This window comes from Zootermopsis nevadensis, unplaced genomic scaffold (genome assembly GCF_977971745.1).
Source record: "Zootermopsis nevadensis isolate Lab colony 2312 unplaced genomic scaffold, Znev_1.0 Znev_ptg000081l, whole genome shotgun sequence".
NCBI classification, from domain to species: domain Eukaryota; kingdom Metazoa; phylum Arthropoda; class Insecta; order Blattodea; family Termopsidae; genus Zootermopsis; species Zootermopsis nevadensis.
Window position 1 is genome coordinate 183,198 of NW_028259212.1, and position 14,277 is coordinate 197,474.

Consider the following 14,277-nt stretch of genomic DNA (forward strand, 5'->3'; position numbering starts at 1 on the left):
CACCGCCTGGAGCACGAGGGATATTCGATGATCATTATGTGCGCACCCTGACGACCTCTCCTTTCATCTGCCGACAATTCCTCTGAGGTACATGACCGTCAACGAACACTACACGACACTGCCGAACCAAATGCTGCCTGAAATACCACTCCACAGATTGTAAACTTATATGCATCTGAAACTTACTTCTGTGACTACCATTAGTGACATCTTCTCACTTAATAATGGCAGGAACTAAAGTACTGAAAATGAAGGAGAAACTAGCCTACCAACGTCGCCTATAAGAAACCAACTACCAAACACTTCCATAACCTCAAAAATCTTAAAATAATTTACGAAACCAACCACACCCAATAAACTACAGCTCAATCAACTTAGCACGAAGCACTATGAAATTACTACTACTACTACTATGGCGTAACAGCCCAAAATCGAGCCCTAGCCTCCTCTATCTTCTTCCTCCAATCCTCTCTATCCAACGCTATCCTTCTCCAAGCTGCTGTTCCAAGGAGATTTCTGGAGTCAGTCGTCACTGCATCCAGCCATCTACCTTTAGGTCTTCCCACTGGCCTTCTCCCATATATTGTTCCTTCCAATATTTTTTTGGGTATCCTATACTCTTCCATCCTGTAAACATGTCCAGCCCATTCCAACCTTCTCAGTTTAATGTGAGTTACTATATCATCACTTTTATATAGTCTATATAGCTCATGATTGTAGCGTATCCTCCACTTCGAGTTTTCCTGAACTGGTCCAAAGATTCTTCTCAAAATCTTCCTCTCAAGTGCGCCCAGCATCATTTCTGTTTTCTTTGTCAGTGTCCAGAGCTCACTTGCATAGCAGAGGATACTCCTGATGATGGTCTTATGTATCCTTATTTTACTGCTTTTATGTACACAATTAGATTTCATAATCCTTTTTAACGCAAAATATATTTTATTTGCTGCTGTTATTCTACTTTGTACTTCAGTCAACTCATCATTATTACTTGTCAGGATTGTTCCAAGATATTTAAATTCTTGTACTTCTTGGAATATCTCCAATGTCATGTTAGGCTGGATCGTTATTCTTTGTCTATCTCTACTTTGTATCATCCATTTAGTCTTCCTTTCATTAACATGTAGCCCTACTTTAGCAGCTCCTAATTCCAGATCCTTATATATTCCTTCTAATGCTGGTAGCGTTCGACCCATTATATCGAGGTCATCGGCATATCCTACTATTTGGGCATTCTTATACAATAATGTGCTATTGAGATCCACCTTGGTTTGTTTAACAACCCAGTGCAGAGCAAGATTAAAGAGCATTGGTGCTAGACCATCCCCTTGTTTAAGTCCCGATCCAACTTCAAATAGGTCAGTCATACCGCCACAGATCTTAACCCGGGCCTTGGAGCCAGACATAGTCATTTTTACCAGTCGTATCATCTTTGAATGTATCCCTTGTTCCGCCATGATTTTATATAGTCCTTCTCTACTTATGCTATCATATGCCGTTCGAAAATCAATAAATAGATGATAGAGATTGAGATCAAATTCCCAAAATTTTTCAGCTATACCTTTCACAGTATAGATTTGATCTATTGTCGACCTTCCAGCGCGGAAGCCTGATTGGTATTCCCCTATAATTTTATTATAATCTTCCTCCAGTCTTTTCCGCAGTAAATAAGTAAATATTTTATAGACCGTACATAATAGGGTTATACCTCTATAGTTCTGGCAATTCAACCTGTCCCCTTTTTTATATATTGGACATATCAATCCGATTTTCCATTCTTCGGGTATTTGCTCTTTTTGCCATATCTGCTTCACGAGAGTATATATTATGTTTTCCAATGCTGTTCCACCCGATTTAATTAACTCTGCTGGTATATTATCTATGCTCGGGGCCTTACCTCTTTTTTGGGCTTTTATGGCCAGGGACACATCCAGTCTATCTGGTGGCTCTAGTTCCATTTCCTCTACCTCAATGATGCTCCTTCCGGTCTCTTCCTTACTTGCCTCGGTGTTAAGTAGCTGTTGGAAATGTTCCTTCCATTTATTCAGGATCCCTTCCGTTGTACCAATAATTTCATCTCCAATTCTAATCAGGTTTGTTTTGGGGGCATAGCCTTTCCTATTATAGTTCACTTCTTTATAAGCTTGTTTAAGGTTGTTCTCTTTGAAGTTATTTTCCATTTCTTCCAAGCGTTTATTGTATACTGCTCTTTTTTTCCGTCTACATATATGATTCGCTATTCTATGTTTCTCCTGATACTCTTTGTATTTAATTCTTGTTGGGCGCCCCAGATATATTTTACGCGCTACATTCCTTTCCTCGAGACTTGCTGCACATTCATCATCATACCATTCATTCCTTGGTATCCTTTCCTCATATCCGATATTTTTTTCCGTTGCTCTCTTAATCACTGCTTTCAACTCTTCCCAACAAGTCTCGACTCCTTCCTCCATTTTATCTTTCCGGTCTTCAAATTCTCTTACAATGGATTGTTGGTAGTTAAATTTAATTTCTTGTTCTTCCAAAGCCACCACCTTTATTTTAGGAATTTTAGGAATTTTTTCCAAATTCTGTCTAGGTGTCCTGGTTATCTTACACAGGTATCTTGCTCTAACGAGGTAGTGATCTGTATCTCCGTCAGCCCCTCTAAATGACCTCACATCTTGTATTCCCGAAGCTCTTCTCTTATCTATTAATACATGATCTATTTGATTAAACACTTGACCATTTGGTGACCTCCATGTCTGCTTATGTATGTTCTTATGTGCGAACTGTGTTGAACTTACTACCATATTCTTACTCTCAGCAAAGTCTATCAGTCTTCTCCCATTATCATTGGAGATATCATGTAAGCTGTTCCTCCCAATGATGCTTCTAAATTCCTCTTCCTTTCCTATCTTGGCGTTAAAGTCGCCTAAAATTATTTTAACATCATTCGATGGTAAGGCATCTAACACCCTTTCCAGTTTATGGTAGAATTCATCTTTCTCGTTCGGCTCTGTCTCTTCTGTTGGGGCATATATGTTAATCATTGCTACATTGTAGAATTTCATCTTAAGTCTCATCACACACATTCTCTCATTGATGGCTTGATAATCTAAAATGTTATTTTTAAATCTTGGTCCTACGATAAATGCTACTCCATATTCATGCCTACCTTCATTCTTCCCACTATATAGCACAGTGTGCTTCTTAACATCACTAATTCCACTCCCATGCCACCTGGTTTCTTGGACAGCTGTTACTGATATATTATATTTTTGTATTTGTGAGATAACTGATAGTAGGGCTCCAGTTTTATAAAGGGTTCTGACGTTCCAAGTACCAAATTCGAAAGCCATATTCCGTCGCCAAGGTCGTTGCCGTACATTCTTTTTCCCATTCATCCGAGGCTTCAATAGAGGCTTCTCAACATATATAATTTTTTTACAGATGTAGGGGTGTTGGCCCTACGATCCAACCCCCAACCTGGAGGACCAGGGTATTTCTCTTAGTCTGGTCCCTACCCTTGACCTGTCCGGCTTGGGAGACCCTACCGGTAGCAAAGCTACCGCCGGCATAGCTCTCGGGATTATCGGGACACCCAAGCCCCCCCACCACGCCAAGGTGGAAATACCTGCGGGGGAGACTATGAAACAAATAACCAAAATTTCGCCACTGGATGACCTACATCCTAGCGCACATTTATCACATAACCTCTCGGTCACCGGATTGTTACTGAACCCAGCAACCTTCGACACCCTGCTCAGATCGATACCAGACACAAATCTTGAATACCTGCACGTCTACCTATAAATCACTCAGTGAAATCGTCCACATCCTTTCCAACACGAACTTATCCTCGTCACATTTCATGTTGACACTCAAGACATCACGCAAATTCAGCAGCGACATTTTCCCTGCTCGATAATTTCTCACAACTAAATTTGCAGGAGGGCGTAGACGACTCGCGAGCTGCGTCATTTGAAAAGTCCGACCAACATCACCTATAAGACACAAACTACCAAACATTTCCATAACCTAAATATCTTCCATCATTTATGAAAACAGGTGGGATTTTGTAAATTACAGCTCAATGAAGGAAGCACTATAAACGATTATTGCATATGTCGCCACTACACAGCCCCTCTGCCACCAGGTTTTACTTCACGAGCATCTATAACACACCCAATGACCAAGTCCCCTGGTAACCATACTTAAGAACACGAACTTACCTTCGTCAGACTTCATTTTGGCACATGCAGCAATCAACACTTAATACCTCCCGCTTTGACATCTCTTTACAGATTTACATAGAGAAAATACAAACTAAGTAATGCGTGGTCAGCACACTTTTAAAGTCCTCCTGGGTCAGAGAACCGACATCCACTATTATCAAAACTGTCCGGTATAGCTATGCCAGAGATCTTCATCACCGCATTTCCTAAATGAGTGAAACTGCAGAGCCCCCCCCCCCCCATCTGCTTCCAAACAGATTCAGAATGACTGACGTTTTGAAATTCTTCCTGTGGCATTAGTTTGAACTGAGAATGAAGCTGATAAAAGGAAATACCATATTCTTTCCAGGAAGAGGAATCACATCTTTGGTGACAAGCTGCGGCCAAAGCCAAGAGTACCTGCAACTTAGAGCCTTTCAAACATGACAAACTCTCTCTTTCCAAGATGTGTTGGCCACCACACTATGAAGCAGTCTCTTCGCAATGTGATTGCGGCAGACATTTTTACTATTTTACTACACTCCGTAGAACACCCTACACACATAACTAGACATCCACCCCTACAAAAATATCCACACCTTACACGGACACACACACCCATAACTAACTAACTAACTAGATGGCTTACCGAACCCGAAGGTTCATCACCGAATTAACCAAAGCCCTCCACCGGACCTTGTCCTGGGCCAACAAAATCCAGTTTCCTTCAACTCCTATCTCCCATAGATCCCGCCTGAGATTATCCTCCCATCTACGTCTAGGTCTCCCCAGCGGTCTCTTCCCTTCAGGTTTCCCAACCAGTACCCGGTGCACACCTCTTGTCCCATCCATGCGCGCTACATGTCCCGCCCATCTCACTCTTCTCGACTTAATCACCCTCACAATACTGGGGGAGCAGTACAGATTTTTAAGCTCGTCATTGTGCAGTTTTCTCCACGCCCCATCGTCTTCTCTCTTAGGCCCAAATATCCTCCTCAACACCCGATTCTCAAACACCTGCAATCTGTGTTCCTACCTCTGAGTGAGAGACCATGTTTCGCACCCATACAAAACAACAGGCAAGATTATTGTTTTGTATACTTTAATTTTCAGGTTCTTAGAAATCAGACGGGAAGACAAAATATTTTGGACTGAGAAGTAGCAAGCATTTCCGGAATTTAGTCTCCTCCTAACTTCCTCACAAGTATCGTTTTGATTTTTTATTGTTGTTCCCAAATATTTGAACTTTGTAACCCTTTAAAAGGACTTATTGGCTACCCTAAGATAATTTTGCCCGCCTGTCTTCTGATTACGAGATACTAACATGTACTTAGTTTTTTCTGAATTTACTTCCAGCCCCTACTTGTCTACCAGCCTCTAGTAAAACTTCTGCGTTCCTCTTTATTGTACTTATATCGTCCCCCAATAAATTAACATCATCAGCAAATGCCAATAGCTGATGTGTCCCATTCAATTGCAAACCCTCCTGCCTACCTTGGACCTTCCTGATGGCGTATTCTAGCGCAAAGTTAAAGAGCAAGGGAGACAAAGCATCTCCTTGTTTTAGACCGTTCTTGATGAGGAATGTCTCAGATACATATTTACCTACTCGAATTTTGCTACAGGTTTCATTTAAGCACATTTTTATTAGACCCACTAGCTTCTTTGGTGCACCAAATTCAATAAGAATATTATATAGCACTTCTCTCTTCACAGAGTCATAGGCTTTTTTGAAATCTATAAATAACTGATGTACGGTCCCACCGAACTCCCATTTTTTCTCTAGTATCTGACGAATGCAAAAGATCTGATCAATCGTTGATCTGTTTCGTCTGAACCCACACTGATGATCCCCAATAATTTCATTCGCATATGGGGTTAATCTTGCCAAAAGAATGTTGGATAGAATGTTGTATGAGGTTGATAGCAGCGATATTCCTCGGTAATTACCACACTCAGTCTTGTCCCCCTTCTTATGAATAGGAATAATTATGGATTCCTTCCATTGTTGTGGCATCTCTTCCTTACCCCAAATTAACTGAATAAGCTTATGGATCCTCATATGCAACCCTTTGCCACCTGCTTTAATTAATTCGGCCGGAATCTGATCAATTCCTGGAGATTTATAACTTTTCAACTTCCCAATGGCTAGTTCCACTTCATCTAAGCTAGGTTCTGGCACCAACAGTTCAGCTGTATGCATTTTAATCTGTCTAATATCACCAGTATCATGAACATTTAAGAGCTCGCTAAAGAAATTTTTCCACCTATTCACAATTTTTATTGGATCTGCAAGCAAATTGCCACTATCATCCTCTACCAAATTGGTCTGGGGTTGATATCCTTTCTTAAAGTTATTAATGCCTCTGTACAGGTCTCTGATGTTTTTTTCCCTTATTATTTGTCTCAAGTTCAGCAATTTTGCCCTTCAGGTATTCCCTTTTCTTAGTCCTAAAGGTTCTACTAGCCTCACGTCTCACGTTACATAGATTATTCGCATTTGTTTTGTTTGGGTTCTGCAAACATTGAAATTTTGTTTGCTTCCTTCGATCTATTAATTTTGAACATTCTTCATCAAACCACGGTTTATTTTGCTTTCTCCTGTAGTATCCTAGTTTCTCTTTTGCTGAAATGTTGATGCAGTTTCTGACATTTTCCCACTCCCTGTTGATGTCCACACTTTCATTATCCTCATTTGTCTCTAAAATTTGAAACCTATTCGAAATTTCAACTTGATATTGTTCCTTTGCCTCTCCCTCACTTAATTTTTTCAAATCAAATCTTTCTGTGTCAAAATTTTGTTTAGTTCGTCTGCTTACTGAAAGCCGCTCCCTCACTTTTGCTACCACCAGATAATGATCAGTGTCGCAATCTGCTCCTCTGAATGATCTCACATCAATTACATTTGTCTGCCTTCTCTTATCTACTAAAACATGATCTATTTGATTGTGTGTTCTGCCATCTGGAGAAGTCCAAGTGTATTTATGAACATCACGGTGTGGAAATTTTGTACTTTTTATAATTAAATCTTTTGACGTAGCAAAGGTTACTGCTCTAACACCGTTATCATTGCTAAGTGCATGGAGACTCTCGCTGCCTATTGTGGGTTTGAAGATATCCTCCCTCCCAATTTTTGCATTGAAATCTCCTAGCAGAATTTTCATGTGATACTTGCCAAATGTATCAAATACTGATTCCAATTCTTCATAAAAGCTATCCTTGATATCATCGCTTTTGTCTTCAGTTGGGGCATGAACATTAAGGACAATGATGTCGCACCAACGTCCTTCCAAAATTACGTAAGACAACCTGTCACTAACAAATTCTACTCTCTTAACTGCTGCCCTAATTCTGCTATGAACAAAAAAACCCGTCCCTAGCTGATGATTGTCATTCCCCTTTCCATAGAAAAATGTAAAATTGTCCACTGGGATCGTGCCCTCCCCCTCCCATCGCACTTCCTGCACTGCCACTAAGTCTAACTTATAATTCCCTAATTCCCTACACACTGATTTCAGTGCCCCAGCCCTATAGAGGCTCCTAATGTTCCAAGTACCAAATCTCATGTCCTTTTTCAATTGCCGTGGTCGTGCCAAAGAGTCCGTCCTGATCCGAGGCTTGGTTGATTTTTTCGTAACACATATTTTTTTAAAGGTGAAAGGTTGTTAGCCCTACACCCAACCCCCAACCTGGAGGACCAGGGTATCACTCTTAGTCTAGCGCATCTCCTTAGACCTGTCCGGCTTGGGTAACCCTACCATGAGCCAAAGCTCCGGCCGGCATAGCCCTAAGGGTCATTTGAGCACGCAAGCCTCCTCACCCGGCAGATTGCCTTCGACAAGGTGGTGATACCTTCGAGGCATATTAATCTGGTTTATATAAACGAAGGAGGCGTGATTTGATATTTGATACTTCTTACTGTATCCGAATTGATCGAGTTTATTAATTTTGGCTTTGTTAATTTATTGAATCGGAAGAGAGAGGCGACACTCAGTGGCTTGAACGTCTTTCTTCCAGACTTTCCGTGTAGCGACGACGTGACGTAAAAGTTATTTGTGAGACGAAATCTTAATTCCTTCCAGATTTGAAATGACGGTTCCCGAATATGGGTTTCCGGCGTTGGGGGGGGGCATTTTAGGGACGCATCGGATCGCCGTATTCGATTTAAAATTTGAAAACAATTACAGAATGCCATTGTTATTCTAGCCGCGCTTGTGTTGTTCTGCTTGCAGACCATGTTTCGCACGCACCCATACAAAACAACAGGCAGAATTATTGTTTTTGTATATTTTAAGAGATACTAGTGGATATTGCAACGTCGGAATGAGCCGCTGTTGGTACCGCGATGAGGGGTGCACCAGAGGTCAATTTTCCCTAAAAGGGAGAAGTCTTGTGCAGGCTAATTTTTCCTTTAAAGACTTTTCTACGTCAGCAGCCGTCACGTGACAATAAGGGCCTTGGACCTTTCGCTTTTTGATACAATGGTTAAGGGTTTGACCGGGATGTTCTTTTGTTAAATCTTATGTGGTACCGCCTGATTCGACTTCTAATGGTTAAGTGAAGTGTTTTCTTCGCGGTACGGTCTGGATTCGTAAATATTATGAAGACGAGCTTCGGAACAACTCCCCCCTTCCCTATTTCTTACCCCATCCCGTCTCCTAAATCCCTTGTCCTCACTAAACTTATTCATACCAGAAGGACGAGCGGGCACTGCCTGGGAACCTTCGTAGCCCACAACCAACTTTATACCCCTCCCCCATTTATAACAGTAGTGCCTATCGCTACTCCCCCCACTTTCTCTCTTCTCTCTCTCTCTCTCGTTCGGCTTTCGAAGTGCCTCTCACTTCTCCCCCACCAATTTCCTCTTTCTCTCTCTCTCTTCTTCGGCTTCAAAGGGTTAACCAGCTGAATTTCGTAATGGTGAGGTGTAGTGTTTTCTTCGCGGTACGGACTGAATTCATAAATAATATTCAGACGATCTTCGGCTTCAAAGGGTTAAGGAGGCAGAGTTTCTCCCCATTGACTGTTGACCGAGGGGGGCCTAGAAATGGGCTTCTTTTTACAACTTGCTGTTCTGGATGGACGTTTTCAATGTAGCCGACAGGAAGTCTTTTATGATTTGGATCTCCTGTCACTCTCAGTGGAAGCAGAGGCTTTGTGTGCCATTTCGTTGTAAACTAAGGCACTTGACCCCTGGAAGGATGGTTTCATTGCAGATGCTATCAGAGTAGGTGCACCAGAAGCGACTTAGATCAAATGATACTTGAGATATTCGTTGTCTTTCCGAAGTAGCTGCACATGTAAGATTTGAGGTTTTCACAGCGGCGAGTATGTGTCCAGAAGTGTCGTTGACCTGACTAATCAAAACGAAGACTACACTTTCGATTAAGTAATACGCATGTAGCAGTCTCCACGTCATGTCCTGTAGACGGCGGCGTTTAGCAGAGCCATCTGGATTTGCTCAGAGGAATCTTATTTCATTCAATACCAATTACATGATTATTTCTTTTGGTCAGTATGGTGATATTTATATAAATGATCATTCCTTAAAAACATTTTAAAGCTTTCCTATTCAGACACTTTAGGACGTCGTAATTAATTATCTGTCGCGCATGCGTATGCATTTTTGAGCTGCGTTGAAAAATCGCAGAGCGAGCTTTGTTTATTGCCTAGTTTCGTTCTTCTAGAAGAATAGGGGGAAGCCACATGACCGATATGGATTTACAGACTACCTGATCTGAAGTACGAGGTTTTATGTACGTGTCTGTTTCTTAGAACCCGCAAGTGTTCTGTTTAGCCTCGGCATCTCAGCCTGCCCCATTCAAGAACAGAACAGAATAGTGTAGTGTAAGTTTTCAAATTATGCAAGCCTTTATTTATATCACGAACAGCAACCGAGATAAGCATTTTTTTGAATCTAATTTTAGGTATATTTTGCGGTCTGTGTGTATACAAAATTTCGCGTGTTTCTTTGCACCGATTTTGGTATAAATTTCGTGATTCTTCGACGTTTCGTGGAATGCTTGCTTACTGCTAGCTTGCACTTCAGAATATTTGGTCTTCCCGTCGATTATATTAAATCTATTTTTGCCTGTTCTTCGTATCGGCGTGTAACGTGATCCCTGACGTGGTGGAAAGAGCTCATATTGAGGGCGCTGAGGGGAAAATGTAGCCCTGAGTGGGCTGGGGAAGCTGCATAATGAGAAGGTCCAAAATTTGAGATCTTCGCCGTATATTATTAGGAGCCGTCACTGTGGCCGCGCGGTCTGAGGCCTGGGCCTTGTGCCGCTGGGACCGTGGGTTCGAATCCCACTCAAGCCATGGATGTTGTGCTGTCCTGTGTACAGGAAGAGGACAGGTAGACGGGCCGATCCCTCGTCCAAGGAGTCCTACCTAAATATCCCATAGATCAAGCAAAACCTCCAAAGAGAGGGGAAAAGCAGACCCTGCCAAAGCTGGACAAATACTAAAGAGGAAAAAAGTTGTCAGTGGAACTAAGGTTCCGGAGAATTTGACGTAAATACGTCTATACGGAAAGGAAGTTTATATATTGGCTTTATTCTAAATATTTCCTTTATACATGCCTTACAATTGAGTAAAGTTTGATTAAGACTTTGCTTAATCAACTTGAATTAGTTACGCTTAAGATGGATCTGTGGTAGCTGAATGTAATGTAAGGTAATGTAATGAAATGTTTTATAGGTAACGACAATGCCGAGTAAACAGATGACGTTTCCTAGGTAACATAACAATGCAGTTTCACTTTTTCGTGTAACGTATCCTAGGTAACAATAATATTGACTAAACAGGTGACGTTTGCAAGATAACAATAATGCCGAGTAAACAATTGACGTTTCCAAGGTAACATAACAATGCAGTTAGACTTTTTCGTTTCACTTTTTGCCGAATGGCACTGACCCGAAAATATAGACGTATTTACAACATATTATTAGGGTGATCAAATAAAGGAATGTGAGGTTGGTGGTTGGCTGGCAAACAGCATATCATTCACTCTGATAATTACGGTTATGAAGATGTGAGGGCGATATGACATACACTAGTGGTCCCCAACGCGGTGCCCGCGGGCGTCCGCGTTGATACGGAAAGAAGTTTTACTGAATAATGAAGGCCGTTCAACCATTAACATTATTAAATCAAAGCACAGATCTCGACTTACTGACGCCCATCTTGATGATTGTTTGCGAGCAGCAACATCATCCTACACTCCCAAATTTGAAAAAATGGCCGATGAAATGCAGCGCCAAACATCACACTAACTTCCCACTTGAGTAATAATAATTGTACTTTTAGACAGTACGTATTTTTGATTGCACAGTTTCTTGTATCATTTAACGTCGTGTTGTTTTGTGTATTATTTGGCGTCCATATCTTATTTGTCCAGAGAAAAGAAAATTTGGCTTTGTTAATTAGTTGGTGCCCGCCACGATCTCATTAACAGTCAAATGTTCCCATAGGCACAAAGAGGTTGGGGACCACTCACTTATGGTCTAAGTGGAAGAAATGTCTCGGTAAGCGCAAGATCTTGATTGAAAGGCCGGACATAATAATCAGGCGAGGGAGGTATTTAGTGAATACTACAACGCTTCGCAATGAAGGAAGACAAATATTCTACCTAGATGAAGGCGGGGTAGATAGCAATATGGTGCGTGTAACTGCAAGGCTGTCGGTGTGCTTAAAACCCGCGCTGAACGAGTGTGCTCCACACTTTCTAGCTCAGATGGATGTGGGTGGTTAACTTGTCGTTGCCGGGAGCTTCATACTCGAATAAAAGAATCTCTTGTAACTTAACAACTGGAATGCAGAATGACAAATGCATGGATGATGTAGCTAAGAGAGAAATCTCTGTCCATTACGCATGTGCAGTTAGGTCACTGAATGAACTGTCCTTGTATATACACTGCGAGGTGTACAGTCATGCACAAAACTACCCCATCCAACCGCTTGTCTGCAGGTTAGCCCAGCTTCAGAGACTAGCTAAAGGATCGGCATAAAAGATAGGTGAAAAGGAAAAGATTGACAGTGGAACCACGGTTTCCGGAGAATCTGACGTAAATACGGCTTTGTAATTGAATTATATTTAGGCAATGAATACAATGAAAGGAAGTTTATATATTGGCTTTATTCTAAATACTCCCTTTATACATGCTTTACAATTGAGTATCTCTGCATAGTATGACGGAACTGCGCAGACGCAGAAGTAGCGTGAGGTGCGATGCGCCTTTGTTCGTTTAAATAAATGTTTGTAGAATCTAAACCGTTCGTGATATGTAAAATCTGGAAACAGATTTGGAAAGCTCAAGTAAAGTAGCGAAGCGATCCCCCCCCCCCCCGGTCAGCTGACTTGGTGATTCATGTGCGCAGAGCAGTTTACCTTAACACGTGTTGCAACAACTCTGGGCTTTGCCAGCCGTGGGATAAAATCTGGCTGAAAACTAAGTACCATGTATACAGACCCAACAAAGCAGAAGACCACCAACTTCAATTTAGCACGATGTAAATTTGAAAGCAGTAGTGAAATGAAACGGAAAGCAATTGTAAATGAAATGGTTTTAATCTGTGTATGTCTATTCAGACCGCTGCGAAATGAAGTTTGTAGTACAAGCACGTCGCCATCATGACTGTACAGTAGGGCCCCGCTTTTCGGCGCTCCGCTTTATGGCGATCCGCTAATACGGCGCTCAACAGCTGAGTTCTCTTTGTTATCGCGACTCTTAAAACTCTCAATTGAAGCTGATAAAAAAATAAACCACATACATACATTCAGTTATTCTTTTCCGGGTAACTTTTTCCGTACTTCGCCGGCCCTTAGTCCGTCCTGTTTAAACCATAGAACAGGGGTGATCAATCTTTTCCAATCATATAGCAACATTGAATATTTAAAGCTCGAGCGGATCAAATATATTATTATTTAAGCTTCTTTATTAAAAATCATCTTCACGCAATCGAAATAAGAGCCACAAGTTTACGATTGAGGAAAATGAAAATGTATTGGAACTTCGAAGATTTCTGTCTTCTGGGTTGTTGCGCCGTGTAGTATGGTCGATGAATCGCCCTGATGACGGAGGCAGTATGACCTCCGAAACGTTGGTTAACATCAACCAGACTACACAGCGCAGCAACCCAGAAGACAGAAATCTTCACACTCACCGCTGTGAGAACCTCACATCTTACATATTGGAAATTTGTTGTCATTTTTTTTTCAAGATGCTACTACTGTTCCAGACAGGTTCATATTAATCAGTAGTTTTCTTTACCAAAACCGGTCTGTGCTGATATATTTGGCACTGGATTTGCCTGAGTAATCTTTCATTGTGGGGTTTAATTTCTGTTGTTGCAGTTTTTAATCGTATTTCCCATTAGTGACTTGTGTCCTATTTTTGATTTGACATTGTTAGTGAGTATGTAGAACAATTGCTCACAGTAATAGTCACTGTGAAATACTGCCGATGTTGTTTTCTCGTATTAGGTAACAATATTTTCTGTCAACAGGGTGACACATAATATATATGCACATACATACCAGGGCGCGCCCAAGCGACGGTTTGAGCACCCCTGCCATAGAGTGAGGTGAACTTAATCTGGCTTAGGTTAGGTAGGGTTCACCGGGGGATGAACTTTCGTGTTCCATAAAGAGCTGGAAATGTCTTGACCAGATGAGCCTCAGTCATGTTCTTACGATGTCATCTGAACAGTGGAGTTGTCGAAAGGTAGTTAAAAATGTTTCAAAACTTGAAATGTGTGAAGTTGCTTTGAGATCGCTCCGTGTTTGCATTGCGGAGAATAATGCTTTTCTTTTGCGACTCGTTATTTTACAGTCGTGTTTAAACACGGGCAGTTCCCAGTCGCTGTAGGATGAGGCGGTTGCCTGTAATCGACCTCCGTTAGTTGCGTCGTAAAATGGGGGTGATGGTTCATTATACGGCGCGAGGAGGCTCAATGTCATCTCATGCAAAATTAAGTTCCGTCTGAACAGCTCCTGGAACTGTATTTATAATCAGAGTTACAAAAAAATAAACCCGCGCCTACACACTGCACACGTGATAGCTTGTCACGGCTTGAAGCT

The 14,277-nt window shown here is 41.5% G+C and overlaps 1 protein-coding gene across 1 annotated transcript; it reads right to left on the reverse strand.

Moving 5' to 3' along the window:
* Positions 1-98: 98 nt before the first annotated feature.
* Positions 99-3,050, reverse strand: LOC147870978 (uncharacterized). The gene is made up of 3 exons (XM_087341510.1): positions 1,895-3,050; positions 1,131-1,345; positions 99-137 (listed from the first exon to the last, which is right to left on the reverse strand). The coding sequence occupies exons 1-3, from the start codon at positions 3,048-3,050 to the stop codon at positions 99-101; spliced, it is 1,410 nt and encodes a 469-aa protein (XP_087197636.1).
* Positions 3,051-14,277: the final 11,227 nt, after the last annotated feature.

What these genes read in the sequence shown, in the direction of transcription:
- LOC147870978 (XM_087341510.1), bottom strand. Translation starts at nt 3,050, where the DNA reads ATGAAATTCTACAATGTAGCAATGATTAACATATATGCCCCAACAGAA. An exon ending in CATAAAAGCCCAAAAAAGAG is followed by an intron (nt 1,346 to 1,894) that starts GTAAGGCCCCGA and finishes ACCTATTTGAAG; the next exon opens with TTGGATCGGGACTTAAACAA. An exon ending in TGGAATTAGGAGCTGCTAAA is followed by an intron (nt 138 to 1,130) that starts GTAGGGCTACAT and finishes GTGGTATTTCAG; the next exon opens with GCAGCATTTGGTTCGGCAGT.